This window comes from Xiphophorus couchianus, chromosome 22 (genome assembly GCF_001444195.1).
Source record: "Xiphophorus couchianus chromosome 22, X_couchianus-1.0, whole genome shotgun sequence".
NCBI lineage: Eukaryota > Metazoa > Chordata > Actinopteri > Cyprinodontiformes > Poeciliidae > Xiphophorus > Xiphophorus couchianus.
The window spans coordinates 4,502,205-4,522,009 of record NC_040249.1 but is presented as its reverse complement, the minus strand read 5'-3'; the positions used below and the strand labels follow the sequence as shown (position 1 = coordinate 4,522,009).

At 40.0% G+C, this 19,805-nt stretch overlaps 2 protein-coding genes across 2 annotated transcripts; both read right to left on the bottom strand.

Moving 5' to 3' along the window:
* Positions 1–604: 604 nt before the first annotated feature.
* Positions 605–13,801, bottom strand: desi2 (desumoylating isopeptidase 2). The gene is made up of 5 exons (XM_028007676.1): positions 12,896–13,801; positions 5,487–5,559; positions 5,286–5,379; positions 4,330–4,471; positions 605–2,034 (listed from the first exon to the last, which is right to left on the bottom strand). Exons 1-5 carry the CDS (start codon positions 12,941–12,943, stop codon positions 1,762–1,764), a joined length of 630 nt encoding a protein of 209 aa, XP_027863477.1. The 5' UTR covers positions 12,944–13,801; the 3' UTR covers positions 605–1,761.
* Positions 13,802–13,922: 121 nt separating this feature from the next.
* mtrf1l (mitochondrial translational release factor 1-like) lies at positions 13,923–18,554 on the bottom strand. Its single transcript, XM_028007675.1, has 8 exons — positions 17,981–18,554; positions 17,372–17,451; positions 17,116–17,220; positions 16,946–17,024; positions 15,544–15,707; positions 15,035–15,152; positions 14,697–14,833; positions 13,923–14,490 (listed from the first exon to the last, which is right to left on the bottom strand). Exons 1-8 carry the CDS (start codon positions 18,375–18,377, stop codon positions 14,278–14,280), a joined length of 1,293 nt encoding a protein of 430 aa, XP_027863476.1. The 5' UTR covers positions 18,378–18,554; the 3' UTR covers positions 13,923–14,277.
* Positions 18,555–19,805: the final 1,251 nt, after the last annotated feature.

The following is a 19,805-nucleotide window of genomic DNA, read 5'->3' as shown; positions in this document are numbered from 1 at the left end:
AACTTTACCCATCAGCGGCGTCTGGCAGGCCGAATCAACTCGACTGCAGAACTACTTTTATCTGCAGGAAACTCCCACCGAGATGAGAAAAAAAAAAAAAATCTCATTTACGAGACAATCCCTTGCCAAGACATTTAACAGCCTCGAAGGAAATCACACAGAAACCGCTGCGCTGATGGAATCCTTGGTGAAGACGCTTGAAAAGCCCTAAAATGACTTCTGCTCTAGAACAGCAGCATAATTTGATATTAGACATATTAAAAACATGCAACCTGTAATTAGAGTACATCCGTTCAGTGGTGGGAAATAACGCTGCAAAAATATAAAATCTTACCAAGTGTTTTTGTTCTGGTTTCTTGTGTGACTGTCTTAGTAGACTTGAAATAAGACAAAACTAACTTACAAGTAACATTTCAGCAAGATATAGGAGCTTGTTTTAAGTCAATAATTCCTTAATATTGATTTTTTTTTAAAATACTACCTCCATTGGCAAACATTTTTTTACTCAAATAAACTGTGTAACTATTAGCTTTTTTTAAAAGGTCAATATTAACAAATTATTGACAAATAAAAACTCATATCTTGCTCAAAATTTATGAGTTAGTTTTGTCTTATTTAAAGTACTTTGTAAGATTTTGTGTTTTTGCAGTGTAAAACCACAACTGTATTCACCTAATACGTTTTTGAAGTTCAGATCATCAGATGATGGCAGACAAACTTTGGATTACAAACTCATGATCTTGTATGAAAAATATGATGTGGCACAGAGCCACTCTTCAAAAGAGGAAAGACAAGAGAGCATGGCGCAAAAAGAAAGATGATGCTTGTTGATGTTCGAGAAAATAACTCCTCTCCTCGCCTTGCTCTGATCTGCAGCCAGAACAATCACGAAGACATTTAAAACCACCCAGTTATCGGAGAGGAATTACAAAAGGTAAAGATGTGGAGAGTTTTACTAAATTAACCGGAGCTGCTCTGCAGCAACAAACGCTGCTTTGTTTGTGATGCCGTAGGCCTGCTTCCCTCCCAGATGTCATCGGGAACCTGGTTGGAGCATGTCGGCCCCAACTCTTTGAAACGGCAGCACATTTTAAACAATAAAAAACCAAAACACATGGAGGAATCGACTCACAAACGGTTCTTCGGACACCAATTCAAGCTCATTTTTGAATTAAAGGTTGGATTTCTCTAACGTTTGCTACTTCAGTGAAAAATTGTGCACAAGCACCTTTACCAGGGATTCAGGTCGTAATGCCGTAATCAGCAGCGAGAGAAACTTAATTTCACCAGAGATTCGCCTCAAAATGATTGGACAGGTATAGATAAAAGCTTATTTTTAAGCTTATTGACATTTTCCATTAAGAAAAAATTTTAGAAAACTGTTTAAAATAAAAGAGAAATTTTCCATGTCAATGTACCAAGGAGTTTATAGTTTGCGACTGCTCCGGAGATGTTTTTACACTCTAACCAGGTGGAGGGGGTTACAAGTAAATGCTGGTACAACCTGCATGTGGTTTGTAGGTAAAGGAGAAATGAGTGGAAATGGGTTGAGTTTTCAGGGGGATCTGGGGATCAGTGAGAACCCTTCCACAGGTCCAGACGGGGTCAGATTGTCCCGATGGTCCCACATGGAGCGAGTCTGGGCGCCTGAATCAACGGTCTGACAGGACTTTTGGCTGTGGCTGCTGCGGTTTCTCCTTTAGCACACTGTCTCTTTAAGAAAGGGGGTGAAGGCCCGGGGTTTTCCCCCACCCCCTGCTTCTACCTGCGGGGCTGAGGGCGACAGTGTCGAGGCAGAGAGGAGGGGGGGCTGGAGGAGGCGGAGGGCGACATGGAGGCCAGGGAGGCGGTGGCGGCGGCGTCCTCGGCCTCCTCCAGCTCTCCGGCCGCTCCGTGGAGCTCCTGGCTCACACTGGACTGTAAGGCAGCAGGGGTCAGCCATTCTTTGGGCAGGCAGCTCTGGAGGAACGGCACGCAGGAGCTGAAGTAGGCCAGGCGGTTGACCCAACGAGGGATCTCCCTGCCACATAGGATCTACGAAGGAACATAAAAAAAAAAAAAGAACAGAAGAAGAAAAGTTTAGGTGATGGTTCAAAACAAATACAAAAAACATTGCTTAGCTCGCCGTGAGAGATTGAGGGGCTAAAGTCTTTCCTCTGCCTACATTCCCCAGAATGCTGTGCGGTTCTGGATCAGACTTGCAATATTACTATTTATATATATATATTTCTTGCAGAGTCCTACTTTATACTGATAAAAGAAGTTTTTTCATACCATATCTAATTTCTGATTTTAATTTATTCTTTTCTCGCTTTCTTTTAAATAAAAAAGAAAGAACAAAATACAGAAAACATTTTTTAAAAAATGGCTTCTATTGCAATCGTTTCTCCTGTGAGTTGTGCAACAGAGTATTAGGGCCAGAATACATTTTTTTTTATTATGAGAACATAGTCATAATGTTAGCAGAGAAAAAAACCTTTGAGAGGCTTAACATCACGAGAAATAAGTTGTTCAATAAGAAAAAAGTCTGAATGATTCATGTTTTATTTGTCCTGTTAAGAGTTCTCATAAAACTAGTACTTAATTTTCCTAATAGGATGATTGTGTTTTTGTAATTAAAAAAAACAAAAAATGTAGCCAGACCCCAGTATATTGTAGAGTTGACTTGAATTTAAAGTTCGCATAAATAGAAGCTGTGAAACACGCTTCTCAAACAAGATGGCCGCCTTGGGCCTGCTGACATCACTCTGAACTATGGAAACCTACAGAGTGCACAGTTGAAAGATAACATTTTTTAAAAATCCTGATTTTCCAAAAATGAATTTTTCAAAACCAAAAATATATAAACATTTTTCTTTTATTTTTTTCAAACAATGTTATAAAGACCTGGCAACATGCGGACAAGGATATCAGTGTTTTCCTGGTTAAACAAATATTTTCTTTTTATTACTTTGCCAATTTAATTTGCAATATATTGAGGTGGAGTAAGATGAAGGTTAATTGCCTCATCACATGTTTTGACATGAAAATAATCCGCACCACCCTCCATATGGTAACAATCCACATGATGTCACACGTATAAAGCTTTCCCCTCTTCTCTTTTTTGTCTTCCTTAGGCTGTCAGAAAGCAGCAGCTAATCCATAAATATCTCGATTTACACACACACACACACACACACACACACACACACACACGCTTGCTCTGCTCATGGCAGATATGATGACCTTTAACAGCTGACGCCAAGACCGATTAGTGTTAAATGGGAAACAAAAAAGAAAGAAAAAAAAAAGAGTGGGGACTTTTTGAACACTGCAGACTATCACTGTGTATTTTACTCTCTATTTTAACAGTAAAGCGTTTGTTTCCCTATTCCCTCAACATAACGACTTGCCAATGGATGCAGTTTGTACCCTGTCTAATTCTATGAACCTGGCTTGCTTTGTGACATCAGATAAAACTATTCCATCACGCCGATGAGCTTGTTCTGTCTTGATCTGAGCAGATGTCTGCTATGATACAATACGGAAATAGGAGACGAGACGCAGAAAGAAAGCGTGAGCAAATACAAATGCCTGCAACTAAATGAAAAAGCTTCCCAAAATGTGTTTTATGACCACGACTTATCTTCCACAAGTCATCTACTAAATCCAAATGTATCCAGATCATAGATTTGTATAGAAAAACTACTCTTTCTAGAAACATTCATCTATTATTTGTGGAAAAAAGGACGAGAGACAAATATTATCTGTGGAGAAGTAATTATAGCGTTTGATCTGATCATCTTTCTCCGTATGAGAGTTCCATCCTGAGGGAAACACTTCACCTCCCTTGTTTTGTTAAACATTTTAACAGTACTGGTATACTGTTTTGCATCTACTGTATGTGTGAATGTTTGAACCCTAATCTGTCATTTCCTTAGAGAGGATTTCTCTGTGTGGTATTTACAGCACATATGTGCTGTTTGGGTGTGTGTGTGTGTGTGGGTGTGCTTGCCAGCTGGCCCTGCATGTTCAGGCTTGTATCAGTGTCCTAATCCCCGTCTGAGCGGTAGTTGCTAACTGTAAGACTCCCTGCTCATTAGTCACTTCAGCATAAGCTGATTGAAGACACACACACACACGCACGCCTACACACACACAGCCATGCATCTTTTAATGTAACAGCATCTAGTTATTTATGCCCTGACGAAGTCACCATGACATGATATATCGCCATAAGTTCAACGAAATGTTAGTTTTAGGCTGTTCCCAATGAAAGGGAGTCAACACATCGCCATAGTACAGACAGTTGTGCAAGCTTGTGGTTATGTTTTTTTTTTTGTACTCCACCTCTGAAAGTGTTGAGGAAAAGTGGTTGCAGTTCTTGTGCATGAGGTGGTAGGCGTTGCCCTTGTACTCCTTCCCCATCTCCTCCACGATCCGCTCCACATCCTCCTCCGTGAAGTCTGTGCTGCCCAGGACGATGGCTTCTCTACACACACACACACACACACACACACACACACACACACACACACGGCGAATACGAGCTCAAATAAAATCAACTGGAGAACGACTCACTTAAAAATATTTGTCAATATTCTGTGAAACATTTAGAATTAACATCAGAATTTTATTGTATTTTTGTTCAAGAGGCGCACTTTTTTTCTTTCCAGTTTGCAATCGAAAGTCAGCCAGTTTTAGTCCACCATTTGCTTCAGATGATGCATACTTACAGCCTACTGGTCTGTACGAGGACACCATGGTAGTGTGTGTGTGTGTGTGTGTGTGTGTGTGTGTGTGTGTGTGTGTGTGTGTGTGTGTGTGTGTGTGTGTGTGTGTGTGTGTGAGGACGAGTCTCTAAAGCCACAGGGCAGATCAACTAGAGCAGAAGTAACACACAGCAGCTCTGGATAAACAGAGGCTCTTCCAACATACTGAACCGACTGATCCTCTGCTGTTTCAATCAACTGCAGAGGAGATCATCCAAAATGAAACCCTTTGCTGTTGTAGCTAAAGAATAACAGTTCTGCTCAATTCAATTATTCAATCTTTTTTTTGTTGTTTTAATATAACATTTAAGTATGCAAATATTTTAACTGTGGTTGGTTTTTATTTGATCTGTCCATATCATCTACAGATTATTTTGTTGTCAGTCCAAAGTTGACCTGACCTCTTTACTCAGGAAACAATGACTTAGTCAGACCTTCTCATTTGCATAACAATTGTTGACTTTCATAAACTGCCATAAGACATCCAACAGGCACATAATGTATCTTTGAAAACCCTCCAAAAATCGTACTTACTTGAACTTGAACGTTTCGCCGAGTTCGGTGGCATCACCCGGAGTGATCTCAAAGATCCCTGAGAACGGGTATGGGTGTCCACCATAGGCAAACTCTAAGGATAGAAGAAAAATATGTTTCTAGACATGTCTGACAAGAAAAATCAATATGCATCATCATACATCCTGATCTTCAGGAGCATCGTCCTTGAAACAAACTTACCTCTTCCATAGATCTCGATCCCTGAGTGAAAGACTCCAATGCCCAGAGAGCTGGTGAACTCATTGATCCAGTACTGCAGGCAAAGGAAGGTGAAAAGATTAAGTCAAAGTCTGCAGTTAATGCTGCATGGTAAGTGTAGTTTATGGTTTGTTTGGGGAGGTGTGAATGTGTCTTGGTCTGGTTGAAGTGAACTCTGGTGCAGATCGAATATGGAAATGCCATGCGAATCAGAGACCGCTCCAAAAGGGGGAAGCAGACTGTTGCATTGGGCATCCTGGGTAAATACAACCACAACAAAAGCGCGAGCTTAGCGCTAGTGGGTGAAATGGCTCATGCTCTTTAGCCAAAGATAAAAGACAAATCCTACAACTGCTAAAATCCGACCTCACCCCATTTTTCTGTACGTATTGGTAAGGAAGGAGGTTTGACTCATGTTTCCTTGAGAGGTTCTTGTGTCATTTCCTTCGATGGTTCTTGGTATAGCACCACCACATACAATGGGGGAGAAAGGGTTTTCAAAGGGTTTGATTTGTTGGACACAGTGTAGTGTGAAAGCGAACCACAGCAGCTGAAAATGTAACAAATGATGAAATCAGAGTCACAGACTGGTTGGCAACTGGGTGAAGCAAACATCTGCACAACATCGCCAAACTCCAGTGTGGACAAAAAAAAGTAGATAATTTCGGAAGCTTCTTGGCTTCTTAGCTTTACATGACTTGTGTCTTAAATTAGAGATCAAATTTTTAACATGAACTACGAATAAAAGTTTTTGTTTGGGGGGAAAAATGATAAAATGATTTTTGTAGATGTGTGTCAATGAAATAAACACTGGAAGCTTAAAACACTACAGCCAACTGATGAGCCAAGTTAATTTGTGCATGTTGTTACTGCAAGGACGCCATATTTGCAATATATTCTGTACCCATAGGACGCACATTTATTTCCTAAACCCAATGCATGTGTTTTATCACTGACACAAAATAATAAAATGAATATTATTGTGCACTGTCTGATAAAAATCAGCATTTCCACCACAAACGGCAGCTGAAGAGACCATCAACCACAGTGCAATGCAAACTAACTAACATTAGCACCGATAGTGTGTTTGCACCACACAGCATTTTAATAACCAGCATACACAAGTGGTTATTAGCATAAGCTGCAAGACTTTGTTTGTCGTTTATGTAGCCCAGAGACAAAAACAGCCTTCATCAAGCTTATTGTCACACTACGGAAGAGTGCTGGCTCTGATCTGCCTTTTAGAAACTTGGTTTGTTAAAAACAACAAGAGGAATTGTGTATCGCATTCTACGGAAGCCTCTTGTGAAGAGTTATAAAACCTTAAAAGCTGCTGTGCTCTAGTCTGAGTAAATGAGTCAATGAGTGTCTGGGGATATTTCAAAGAAAGTTATTACAAGTACCGTAATTGGAAAGTGATTGCTTTGAGTCTTCGCAAGTGTTAAGACATTTCTTAGGCAGGGATAAACAGAAAAAGACGAATAAAGGGATGTTTGCTGTATTTTTTTTGGTTATTTTTCAAACGATGTATGTCACTGCTCTGAAACCGTTGACAAAGACGGACTAAATGAGAGACCGGAAGGAAGGAAGTAACTACCAACCACAGGTGTTCACGGTTGAGTTTGTTTTAGCTTGACGACTGATTAAGTAGGTCTGCTTTGGCCCAAAAGGTTAAGTCTATTTTTTGTTCAAATCATATACAAAGCTATGTTCTTTTATTCACGTGTGATTATGGGATGGAGCCAGACGGTAATGCAGACCCTGCTCTGATCAGTAATGGTGAAGAAACAGCTCAAGATGTGAAACTCTCAATTTACCAGTCCACATTCCAATCCTCACTTATGATCGCGCGATGTCCATCAAAACTGAAAATGCAAGATTCCAGATACAAGCAGCTGAAACAAGCTTTTTCAACTGGAAGATGAGAATCAGTGTTAAAGATGGAATGAGAAGCTCCATCCAGGTCAGCAGAGGTGGTTCTGGCAAACTCAAAAATCATCAGAAGGGCTATAGATCTCCTCTAAGTCGGGAATGACCTTGGGGTCCGCAGAGTGAGGTGGAGACATCACTGGGAACCACCGGGGAGAGGGATCTTTGGGTTTTCCTCCTGAATATGTTTTCTCCATCAATAAATGAATGACTGAACAAATATCATCTCGTTTTTAATACATATCAGGGTAATATTATCCAATTACTCTGTCTCACAAAAAGTCCACAACATACCAGAAATCTTCTCCATCATGTCATCTACTTTAACTATAAACCCCATTAAAATAAGGCTGAATGTCATGCCCATAATACAGGACCGAGACAGTAAAAGAACAGTCACTGTATAGTTTATCTCTTCCAATCTACTGTAGTAGCACAGCAATTTTGTTTCTACTCTACTTCTGCAGTGATCAAGGTTTGTCTCATTAAAAAGTGCTCCAACTGCTTTTGCTGCATCACCAGACTTTCACTTTACCTCATCGATCAGACGGCACAGAAGACGAGGAATCTTGGTCGCGACACACTTTACCTCATGCAGTAAAGGATCTGTGGCCAACGCAAGAAACACGACCTCCTCAGCTACATTACACACCTAAACCCAATATCCTAGCATGTCTTGCCATTGACCGAACAGTGAGAAAACATGTTAGATACACTACTGGTCTGTCTGACAGTCTGGCAGGCAGACAGGTGGTGTAAAGATAATGCTCTCTCATTAGAGTGCTGTACTAAAGCACTCAGAGCTGGCCAGAAAATCCACTTAGTAGCAGGAACAGGACGGTTGGAGGGGGGGGGCTGGATGTGGAAGAAGGAGAGAGAGTGGACGGGGGCCTGTGCTTGTGTCTGCACATACATTCCTGAAAATCACGTGAGGATATTGATCCTCCAATGGAAAGATGGCTTTTCATCAGGCTTTTTAGGTACAGACAAGAAGGATATTGGCAAAATGTCAAATGTCCTAGCAGTGCTTGGAGATAAATAAACTGATCAACCAGACACACATTGGAATCAGTCCAATTCTCTCTACTCTGTAATCAGCTGGTCAACACTTGTAAATATAATAGTTTTCGAACTCACTGTAGTTTTCTAATTTAGTTTATTAGATTTAAGCTAAAAACTCCAACAATCTGACATGTTTATTATGAGTTTATAAGAGATCAGATAAAGGCGTGGGACATATAGCTAAAGAGGAATAATTTTGTACTGAATTAATAAATCTGCTGTTGGATTTGAAACAACTACCGCAACAACAACAACAAAAAACTGCGGCTTATTCTCGTATCCGTTTCATATTTTTGGAACAACAACAAAAATATGGAAAATCCAAATTAGTCAAAGCTTGAATTGGCAGAATTCGGTAAATTCCAGCCAGGAAAAACCTGACTGGTAAATCTCCATAACAGGGGTGGGAATTTATCATTGCCACATTGGTAAATCCAATACTTTGTGACTATTGTGTTCAAAAATACATACGTTTTTTGGACTGATTTTGAAGCACCAGCTGTGTGACCCACGGATTCAGCAGCTACAAATGCTCAAACTAAAACTGGGTCGATACAGTCCAGTATCAACGATGAACTTCCTGTACAACTTCAGCTGAAGCTATTCTTGGGGTGTAGCGGTGCAGTTATTCAATTACCCACCCCCACTGTTTACCATCAAGATTAATGTGAGTGTAGCAGTGTAGAAACAGACCCAATAGAATAAAAACGAAGGTCAGTCTCACAATTCGCAAGCATTTGGAGAGAACTACATAGTCTGAGATATACAAACATTGGATCTAATTGAGTATCGTTATGAAATAAAAAGCTCTTTTTTCTGTGATTAATTCTCAGTTTTCTTCTCTCTTGGCATTATCATTACTTTTTCCCCATTTCTTGAATCAACTGGTGATCAAGCCTGTACTACAATGTGGGAATGTGGGAAGAAAAAGTCTTCCGAGTAACAATAAAATATATTTAAATCTGACCAGTACAAAGAAGCTGAAACAGGTTTGAGCAACCCTGCAAAGAATGAGTCAGTCTACATACAGAATCAGTCAGAAAATGACCTAACAAGTCAACATGCAAATCAGTCATCCAATACCGACCATAACTGATCTGGAGAGCTCCAAAGCCATCATCACTCCAGAGGGAAATGTTTGGTTTTGCTACGTTGAATACGAAATATAAATTAGACCACAAGACAAAAGAACCCCACAACTTATTTTAACATGTATTTTTATACTTAAAGACGGTCACATGTGTGCTGAAATGACACAATGTGAGAAGCTAAGGTACAAAACTGAAAAAAATATTTGCAATCCTCTTCTTTTGGAAGAACACACAGCTTCAACAGCTTAATTTCAAACCAATCATCTAGAGTTTAACAAGGAGAGGTCATTAGTTTGTATCTCTAAGCTTTTCAGGTAGCTGGTGAAAACCTGAGAATAGATTCTGACCAGCTTGCACCTTGAAGTTTAACACAAGTTACAAAAAGAACATGTAGAAGGAAATCTGGTCAAATCAGCACAAAACTGAACTTTCTGCACACACACTACGTGGGGCGAAAAATTTAAAAAAATAAGTCAGTAATTAGTAATGTACCAAAAGACATTCTTCATCCAGTGTGACTGAGCATAAAAACATAAAAGCTTTCAGTCTGTGCAAAGCTGGTAGAGAAGTAACCCAAAAGACGCAATTCTTGTGGTTCCACAAAGTACTGACTCAGACAGGGCAGAATACGAACGGGAGTCACACTTCTCAGACTGAATCTTGTACAAAGAGCCATGTATCATTTCCTTCTCCTTTCACAACTACTGTACAAAAATGGACTGAAATCATAAAATATTGTAACGATGCGGACGTTTGTAGATGGACCATGAGACAATGTGAAAATGCTCACAAAGTGTAGATGCCCTTGTCTCAAGTCTAGGGTTGTCAGTCCTGCTTCACCCAACTAGGACTCAAAGACACCAAGGGTTTAAGGTTCCTGTTTTAGAATGGCCAAGTCAAAACCCAGACTTAAATCTAATTAAGTTGACCATTTCTGTTCAAAGATGCCATCCATTGAATCGGACTAAGCTCGCACTATTCTACAAAAAATGGGTGAAAAAAAAGTCTGTCTCATTATGTGCAAAGCAGGTAGAGACACAAACCAGAAGACCAGCAAATCGTCTTGTAGAATGGACACAGCTGCTTCTGTCAGGGGGAACGTGTTGCATGCAAAACTATGTCGGCAGCCAGCCGGTAGTAAAACTGACAAAGAGATAAGAGCTTTTCAGAATTTACCGAGAAGAAACGACTGCGGCCGGCAAGTCAAGTGAAACACCAAAGGAAGTGAGAGAAGTGGGGAGTGGGGGAGGAGAGAAGGCAGAAAGATGAAAGAAGTACGAGTTGGGATAGAGAAGAGATGACAAGGAGAAGATGGGGAAGGAGAAAGGCAGGGAGAAGAAAGAAACAAACTGGTGAAAGTTTCAACAATGTGATAAAGGGGAGAGATTTCTACAAGCTCTCGAATCTTTTCATCTCTGCTTTATTGCCATACGAAACTCCGTAACCTATTCAAAACAAGTTCATTGTTCTTTAACAGAATGCGAATTCTGTTAAAGAAACAGGGAGAAAATAACAGGACGTTTGGTGAGGAACAAATGTCTGGAGAAAATGTTTAGGAAGCTGCAGTTTTTATGGTCGTCACACTTTTTCCTAAAGTGCTGCTCATGGTTTTATAGTCTGTCTATGACAATTTTAGGTGTAATCAAGTCGCCGCAGGGAATATCCACAGTAATCAATGATTCATCAACAGATCAATTAGCAAACCCCTAATCACTGACTCGGCCCTACATGGTGCCTCGGTCTCACTTTGCACCAAAAAACAACTGCACATTTTCCTCTCGGGTAGAAACAGTTGTCATCTTCCACATGTTTGACATGGATTTTGGTTCGCAATGTCTCCTGCTAAGGTTGTAAATGTACTTCACAATACAACACCCTTCATCTGTCACATAAAAAATAAAATTAAATAAGGGAATTCTTTTTAAGAATGGCGATAAAACGAAGCCCATTTTATTTCAGCGAAAATGTTTATTTTTTAAATAAACTGCAGAACAGTTTTCCTCCTTCCTGATATGAAATTTCTGGAGAGAGAAAACAAAGGTATCAGTTTGAAATTATCTTCCTCATAGTGATTCTTCAGGTCTAATTTGAAAACTCAGCTATGATCTGGTTACACTGACTTAACACAGCAACAAAGCTCAACGGTAAAACTTCTCTCTCAACAACAAAATTATATTAAAAAAATATAAAAGCAGAAGGGTAGGCTACACAATGCTGTGCAAGTAAATTTAACCTATCTATACATTTAAAAAATATATATCATTAGCCTGATTAGCTCCCATCTCCATGGTTATTTGCTAGGTGCTTGAAGACATAAACTAACTGTAGATGTGATTTTATAATAAAAGTGGAATGAAAAATGTGAATTTAAAACAACTTCATTTCTTTGCTAATAATAATAATAAATCCAACATGGGTTGATTTTTATCAAGTCTGACAGGCTTTCTCTCTGAGGAATCACTCTGATGGAGTAGAACACAATGACATTTAAGGACCATTTTAGCTGCAACGGGTTCAACCTGATATGGTGGAGCCAGAATATGCCTGACAATCCATAAACCTTAATGGATGCTAATGTGAGTGCTTACGCAAATGTTGACAAGGATTTTGACTCTATTCGGAGCTTAGATCTATGTTTGTTTTCCGTCTGACTGATTCCTGTGTGTGACAATCACATCAACCAGCACTGCAATGGGCCAGCACAACAGTCATGAATTAAATACTCCATAAAGTGCATAAGCACAGCAGAGGATTTTGTTTTGTAAATGCATAAGAGAGTAATTCCCTTTCTATAGCTCGCTTTATGTGGTCGTCTTAATGAACTTGCATATGTTTTTTCGTACGAAGAAACACAAAGTCAGCACAACGGCTTGGCAGGGAACACAATGTGTCCTACAATAAGGGACCTTTTGTTTTTCTTTTAATGGGGGGGAACTAACTCACTGTTTTAAATTGTACTCGAATTTCAAAATTCTGCAAAGGAAACTATAAAACTTCTTTAAGGTGTGCCCCACCCACCTGCCCTCCTCCTAGTGGACACCCTTACAAAACAAATCTGGTGCCGCTCCTGTTCACTACTTCTACAAATACATTTCGGCAGCTGAATTGTATTATTGATCTAACAACATGGGTCCCAAAGAACTTTTAGGATGAAAACCTCAAAATGTTTGCATATGTGCAAAAGTATTTTACTTTACTCTAATGAAGAAAAAAAAAGCTTTCAGTTCCTATCGCACACTCCCGTTTCTCGAACGAAACAAAAACAAGCAAAGAAAGGATAAATGGTTTCATTTTTTTTTTTTCCCTTACCATATCATAAACGTTCAGCATGATCGGCTCGTTTGCCATCACTGGCATCAGGATCTCGGCCCCCTTCGCCCCTTCTTCCCCGCAGCTTTTTCCTCCTCCTTCCCTCGGTGCGAGATCCAAACTCTCGCCCTCCTAAACCGTCTCGCCGCCGTCACTTTTACAAGTGGTGCTCAGTTTGAAAAAAGTCAATTTCAAAACCCGGTGTAAAAACGCGAAGAGTTCCGGATATTTATCCTATCGTCCAACATCTGACTGGCTTTGTCCAAATCCCCGCTGAGGGGGGAGCAGCAGCAGCAGCAGCAGCAGCGGCGGCGGACAGATGAGCCTCTTCGGTATCAAAATGTACCAACTGCTAAACCCGCTCGGCTACCGACGTAGTATGGAGGGATATTTGGTCTCCATTAAAGGCGAAAAAAGTGGTTTTATCTACCAAGACCAGCTATTCTAAAAAAACAACATACTTCTAAGATTTAAAAACGCAATTTACTGTGAAAGAAAAAAAAAAAACCCCATTGCTACCGCGGCTAACGGTAGCAGTGGATGAGACCGTTGCGGGAGCATTTGTCCGCTTCTGCGTTCGATTGTTCAACCTTACCGCGACAGGCATTGTGGGTAATGCAGTTCATTTCGTAAGATTGGACGAGGCAGGGCAAATTTGAGGTGTATCTTAAACGCACATCAAAACTGTTTTTTAGATAAGATTAAGCAAATTAACATCGAGCCTTTGAAACGACACGGCTCAGTTTCAATTAGGATCAATTAAGAATGTACGTAATTGACTTTTAGTTTACCTTTATGACTGGGTTTAATTGACTTTCCTTTGTGGGGTGCCTGGACGTGTTGTTGTGTTGGTGGCACTATATAAATAAGCTCAATTGAAAAGGAATTGAATTATGCTGAAAATATGTGGAGCATTCAAAAAACCTGCCTCACTAATAACAGTTTCGTTGAGTGGTGGTCAAATATCCCCTCAGATATGCCACCTAGGTTGTTGACGACTAAAAAGAGCACAAGGTTGAACTACACCTCATAAAGGGACCTTTTATCAAATGATGTTACATTTGTTCTGCCAAGAAAACGAGTTTCATCCTTCACTCAGTATTTCATAATCATGAAGTCAAAACAACAGCTACCACTTTCACTTACCTAGTAGACAATTTGGAAAAACTTGAAAGTAAAATCATGACAAGCCTTTAAAAAATGATAACTTTTCACTTGTACAAATCCATGTAGTCAAGGTCTACAGTCTTTCAATTTGAAGAAGCTACTACAACTTCAGTTCAATGCACAGTGGCAAATATTAATGAGAATTCAAGGTGGAGTAAAAGTGATCAATATCCCAGTGTTGCATTAAAACGTTTCCTCTCCACCTGTGGCCATGCTCATGGTTCCTCCTGGCTGCCCTCTTCCAGCAGCTCCATGAGCGTCTCCTGATTGGAGAATTCCTGCAGCGAGGAGTTCATCTCGTTCAACAGGTCCTCCCCCAACAGGAAGCCCCTGACGTCGTGCACCGTCATGCTGATGCGGTGGTCCGTCACGCGGTCCTGGGCGTAGTTGTAGGTCCGGATCTTTTCCGATCTGCCTTTGGTGCCGACCTGAAAATGAAACAGGAGGCGACATGGCGTGTTTGGTCATTTTGCATATATCTTAAACGTGTCACATGAATAGTTGTTCATGCCGTCATCAAAAAGTTATTGTATTTGATCTTTTTTTTTTTTTGTCAACAGTAAGGTATAAAAACCAAAAATTTTAAATCTGTCATTAATTAAATCAGACTATTTTTAAATGAACAGAAACTCACTTGGACTTTGCGTTGGTTGTAGCGCTTGCTGGTCTCTTCCTCCAGCTTCATGCTGTACAGTTTTGCTGTCAGAGCCTTCATGGCTTTCTCCCGGTTCTTCAGCTGGGAACGCTCCTGTTGGCACTCTGCAACCAAGCCTGAGAGACACAAGCTGATATTTAAGAACATCTTCATTTAGGGCTTGGTTAAAAAACGTTGCATGCCTTTCTTTATTTCTCTTAAGAATCAAAATGACTGTAAATTCCAGTGGGGATATGTTAAAGCAGCTATGGAAGTTAAGTTCCTCAGAGTAACAAACCAAAAATGCATTACATTTGGTTTTCAGTAACACGCTTTACCTGTTGGAAGATGGACTATTCTGACTGCGCTGTCTGTTGTGTTGACATGTTGACCGCCAGCTCCACTAGCTCTTTTTGTCTCTATCCTCAGATCCTTTGGGTTCATGGTGAAAGAAATCTAAAAAGAACAAGAGTGAGTCAGAGGAAAATCAGCAAAACTACAAATCTTGCAGAAACTACACAAAGAAAATAAAAAAAAAGAATTTTCTCAGAATTCTGACTTTTGATCACAGAAGAATCTAGAAAGAAAAAGTCAGAATTCTATTTTTTCCTCAGTGGCCCTAATCATCTAATGTAACATACTGTAACGTTGACGAAATTCAAACAAATGGACCAAATCCAAACATATCTTTGTTATTTTTCTATATCAGAAACATCATTTCGACATTCCCACTGGCATGCATCATATTCACTAAACAGCATGCTCGTTTTATGCACCGATTTCTATTCAGATTTGTCTGTATTGACTGTTCTTGTTTTTACCATGTGTTCACGTTGCTCAGCCGTACCTCAGTAGGTTGGGGCAGCACAGCCACAGTCATGGTGCTGGTGTGCATCCTTCCCTGTTTTTCAGTCTTGGGAACCCTCTGAACTCGATGAACTCCGGCCTCAAACTTCATCTTCTTGTAGCTGTGCGGGCCGCTGATGCTGGCTGACGCGTGCCGCAGTCCGCCTGGTAACATTGGGCAGCACAGCAGATCGGTAAAAAGTTTTACGTGAACATGTGTTCAGGTTCAGGGATCAGCACAAACTACTGCAATGAGATGCCGTCAGGTTCTGTTGAAACTTTTTAAGCAGCTAATATCTTACCAACAGCAGGTAATGATTTTGATGTCTTTGGTAAGTATGAATTCAGATTAGATGGTAATGGTGGCTAAAAGCTAAACACCAAAGCCTTCAACAAAAAAACAAAAACCTTTACATCAGTTCATGGAAACTCTACTTTTATTTAACTTCAAACCACCGTCACGTTTTCATATAATTATTCGCACAGAATGCGACCAATATGTTCTCTGGAAAAGGGGGACAGGAAGCGGCGCAGGTCTTCCTGTGTGGAACGCAGAGAGAAAATGAATGATGCGTTTCTGATCAGTGACTACCTGACAGAAAGTAAGCCCGTGTGAAAATCAATTACACAAGAAGAGCGTCATCTGTAACAGATTACATATTAAACTAATAAACTAATCTCAAACTTTCTGAACTACACCTTTAAATTTAGTTTTCTGTCATATTTTATTAGTTAGGTTTAAAAGGCAGAGGGAAAACTTTCTTGAGTTGTTTCAATTCAACAGAGTGAAGAGCCTAATTATATCTAGGATTTTGATCCACAGCTAAGAGCTCCCTCTTGAGTTTGAAAGCAGTTACTGCGATGGTATCATAAAGAAAAAAGGAGATAGGCATCCTTTATAAGTTTGAACTGAGATATGTAGCTTAAAAAGTAATCTGCCATAGTATAAATCAATACAAACACGCTCTGGTGTAAACTCCATAAAGCATTTAAGGTCTGTTCTGAAAGAATGCTACCAAGAAAGTGTAAATGTTTCAGTCTTATTTTTAATCAGGCGAGTCTTAAAAGCAACCATTCAGAACTGAATTACATTTTCTGCAAAAACGACTGACCGTTTCACTTCATAGGCAGTGGGCTGAAGCTGATTGTACAATCTGCAGCACTGCTTTGGTTAGATGGTTAACTGATTTCCTGCTTCCCGGAGTCAACAACACTTTATGTGAGAAATATGCAAATAATAACTGTTCGAACTAAAAGTGGCACTGCTGTCTTCAGCATTACCATATTAAAATCTGACAATGCGGTTTCAATAAAAGAGCTAAAAGACTTGTGGAAATGTGTTTCTTAAAAGTTTGCCTGAACAATAACATGACCTTGTAAACGAAATATTAAGATCAACTGACCTAAATCACTTGGCATGTGCTCCAGTACGTCGAAGGACCAGCCGTGGTACTGAGCGAAGCCCTCGTACATGTCAAACATCTTCAGGAGAAAGAACAACAAACAGCTGTACATCCCAACTACATCACCAGTTATACATCTCAAGGGTCTTTATCTAAGATCTTGAGCAGACCTCAGCGGTGAACAGCATGGCCTCCTGACCACCGACCCCCGCTGTGACTTCCAGAACGAGGTCACTCATGTCGACCTCCTCCTCGGGGATCAGTAGCTCCAAAATCTGCAAGGTCAATGAGAAATATGAGTGTGAAGTATTACTAACAAACTAAAAAAAAGTACATCACAACAACGCTGCTACTGAATGACATTAGTTGACGTTGCAAAGCACTGTTTTCTGGTCTTTTACTTCTTTTTTCAGCTTTTAGTTTTACCTTTTGTCTCAGATCTTGAATATCCTGCAGACAACTTTCTCTTTCCAGCTCAGCCAGTTCTCGTAGCGACGCATCATCATCTTAGAAGACAAGAATATGGTTAAAAACAGTGGAACCCGTTTTATTATTTTCCAAATTCCATTGTGGGTTGTTGTTTTTTTTTTGTGCCAAATTTCACTTTTTTCCATTTTTATTTTTCTGAATTCCACTTTTCCACTTTATTTATTAAATGCATTCCCTCATTTAATAAAGAGTTTAACTGAAGACCAACATATTTGTCACATAAAATACCCGCAAAATGTAAAAGCTTGTGCACACTTTCATAATGATTAGGACCGTTGTTCATTTTTATTTCGTCCATCTGCCACAGACATCTCCACTAAAGTAATGACTGCAAGTGTTTTGGTGTTACATTTCAAATAAAAAAAAACTCAGCCTTTTGCTATGTTAGTTGTCCAAAACCAATGATCAAATAAACACAGTTGGTTCAACAGATTCAAAATCATTTGTCTTTCATAACTACTGGTCCCGAGAGCTAGATCCTGTAGAATGTTATTCGCTTTAGAGATCCTTCAATAAATGGCAACTCAAAACCTCTTTCCAACTCACCTTTGAGGAGCGTCTCTGTATCCGTGACCTCTTTTTGCTTCTTGTCCAGCTCTCGGATGCTCTGGATGAGAGGAGCCAGCAGGGATACTTTGGTTCTCTTGGCCTTCATGTCATCCTCACTGCGCTCATCTTCTGCGCCACTGTAAGTGACTGCCTGTAAACACTCGTCGTACTCTTCTTCCACCTTTTTCAGGTGCTCCTGCAGAGATGTTTTGGCGAATAGCTCATCCACCGAACGCAGCTTCATCATCATGACCGGTTTAGCCGTATGAAGAAGCCTTTGGTTCCTCACATACTGATGAGTGGAATGCTTGCAAACAGTTTTGCCAGGATTTCGGAAGCGGGGTGCCCACTCACTTCTTTTAGAGAGAAGGCTTACAAATCTCCTGTAAGCCATTGTACACTTTACCTAATCTCTCTTTCTGTAACAGTGAAGCAGTCTGTATCTGAATTTGTCTGCCTTTGGTGCATGCTGTTATATAGCCCCCCCTAACTGCTCCACATCTGTGTTTTTAGAGGTCAAGGTGTACAAAAAGACGACACCTTAAATTCTGCAAGCGTGTGTGTGTGTGTGGGTGTGTGTGTGTGTGTGTGTGTGTGTGTGTGTGTGTGTGTGTGGTGGGGAGTGGCGGTACACACACCTTAGTTTGATAAAACTTACTTTTTTAAAGTCAAATTACGTTCTCAGTAGCTATTTAGCGTTTCGGCTGCAACACGAACTGATAAAACAAGAAAGCTCAGTTGAAATGTTGTAATTATAACTAGGTTCGATTGGAAAACATAATAACATCACTGACAGAGTAAAGAAAAAGTATCGCAGCGCTAGAAAAACGATTGAAAGCTACCGTGAGTGTATCCCTCTTGTCGGAGACATTGCTGTGGTCAAAACATTATTTTCATAATTTTCTTCAAACTACCAATAAAATGCTTGTTGTTAACGCTTGCTTGCAACAACGCAGCTCCTTTACCACCTTGCTAAGGGCGCAGACATGTTGGTCGTGGCGCGCATGCGCAGGACTCTTTCAAGCTGATTTGTTGTGTTAGTGCTGGTGGCTTTAAAGGCTCACTGCAGTCCTCATTTCAGTGTATGAAAACATAAAATAAGGATTATCAGGCCAAAATACTTTCTGAGCTAATGACAACTGAATCGTTTTAGTATTGAATTAAATCTTCTTTTTTTTCCCCCACCACTAATTTCCTCTGCACTGCGTCGCTGATTCACTAAATTTCGCAAACTACCAACTTGCCAAAGAAAGTTAGTGGTTTACTTGTTTGGCTTACATTTATTCCAGAGACAATAAAAGTAAGCCAAACAAAGACAAATAAGTATATGAACGAAAATGTATCCATTGCCTGCAACATCTGCAATTGAAAAGACAACGTAGCCTTTCAAAATAGACTCTGAACAGGGTAGATCTAGGGATTATCACTGAATTACCATAAATGCACTTCAGTATGCATAGTTCTCTTACAAACACATGGACCGTCACGAGGGATCGTAATTGGGCTACATTTGCTGAGCTTTACGTTCAGTTTCACTCCAATGCATTTACACAAAAGACTTTTGAAAGAAGTGTAAAATTGCTGCTCATCGAAACTCATCTCCACCCCTGTCCCATTTCTTCACTGTCTGGTTTCAGTGAAAAGGCCACTTCGCACATTCCAGGCAGCGGTGTGAACTTCTTTTTTTCTTTTCTTTTTTTTTTGCTGTCCCTTGCAGTTTCCTATTAGTGTTTATCTTACACAAGCTGGCAACAGTTATTTTTCACAGTAACATTTCACATATCTGATCAAATTTAGAGAAGATAGACCCTACTGTGCTGTG

Coding starts and splice junctions, on each gene's coding strand:
- desi2 (XM_028007676.1), bottom strand. CDS start 12,943: ATGCCAGTGATGGCAAACGAGCCGATCATGCTGAACGTTTATGATATG. Junction 5,380..5,486: donor GATCGAGATCTATGGAAGAG/GTAAGTTTGTTT, acceptor TTCTATCCTTAG/AGTTTGCCTATGGTGGACAC. Junction 2,035..4,329: donor TTTCCTCAACACTTTCAGAG/GTGGAGTACAAA, acceptor GTTCCTTCGTAG/ATCCTATGTGGCAGGGAGAT.
- mtrf1l (XM_028007675.1), bottom strand. CDS start 18,377: ATGGCTTACAGGAGATTTGTAAGCCTTCTCTCTAAAAGAAGTGAGTGG. Junction 17,452..17,980: donor TACAGAGACGCTCCTCAAAG/GTGAGTTGGAAA, acceptor TTGTCTTCTAAG/ATGATGATGCGTCGCTACGA. Junction 14,491..14,696: donor ACAACCAACGCAAAGTCCAA/GTGAGTTTCTGT, acceptor TTTCATTTTCAG/GTCGGCACCAAAGGCAGATC.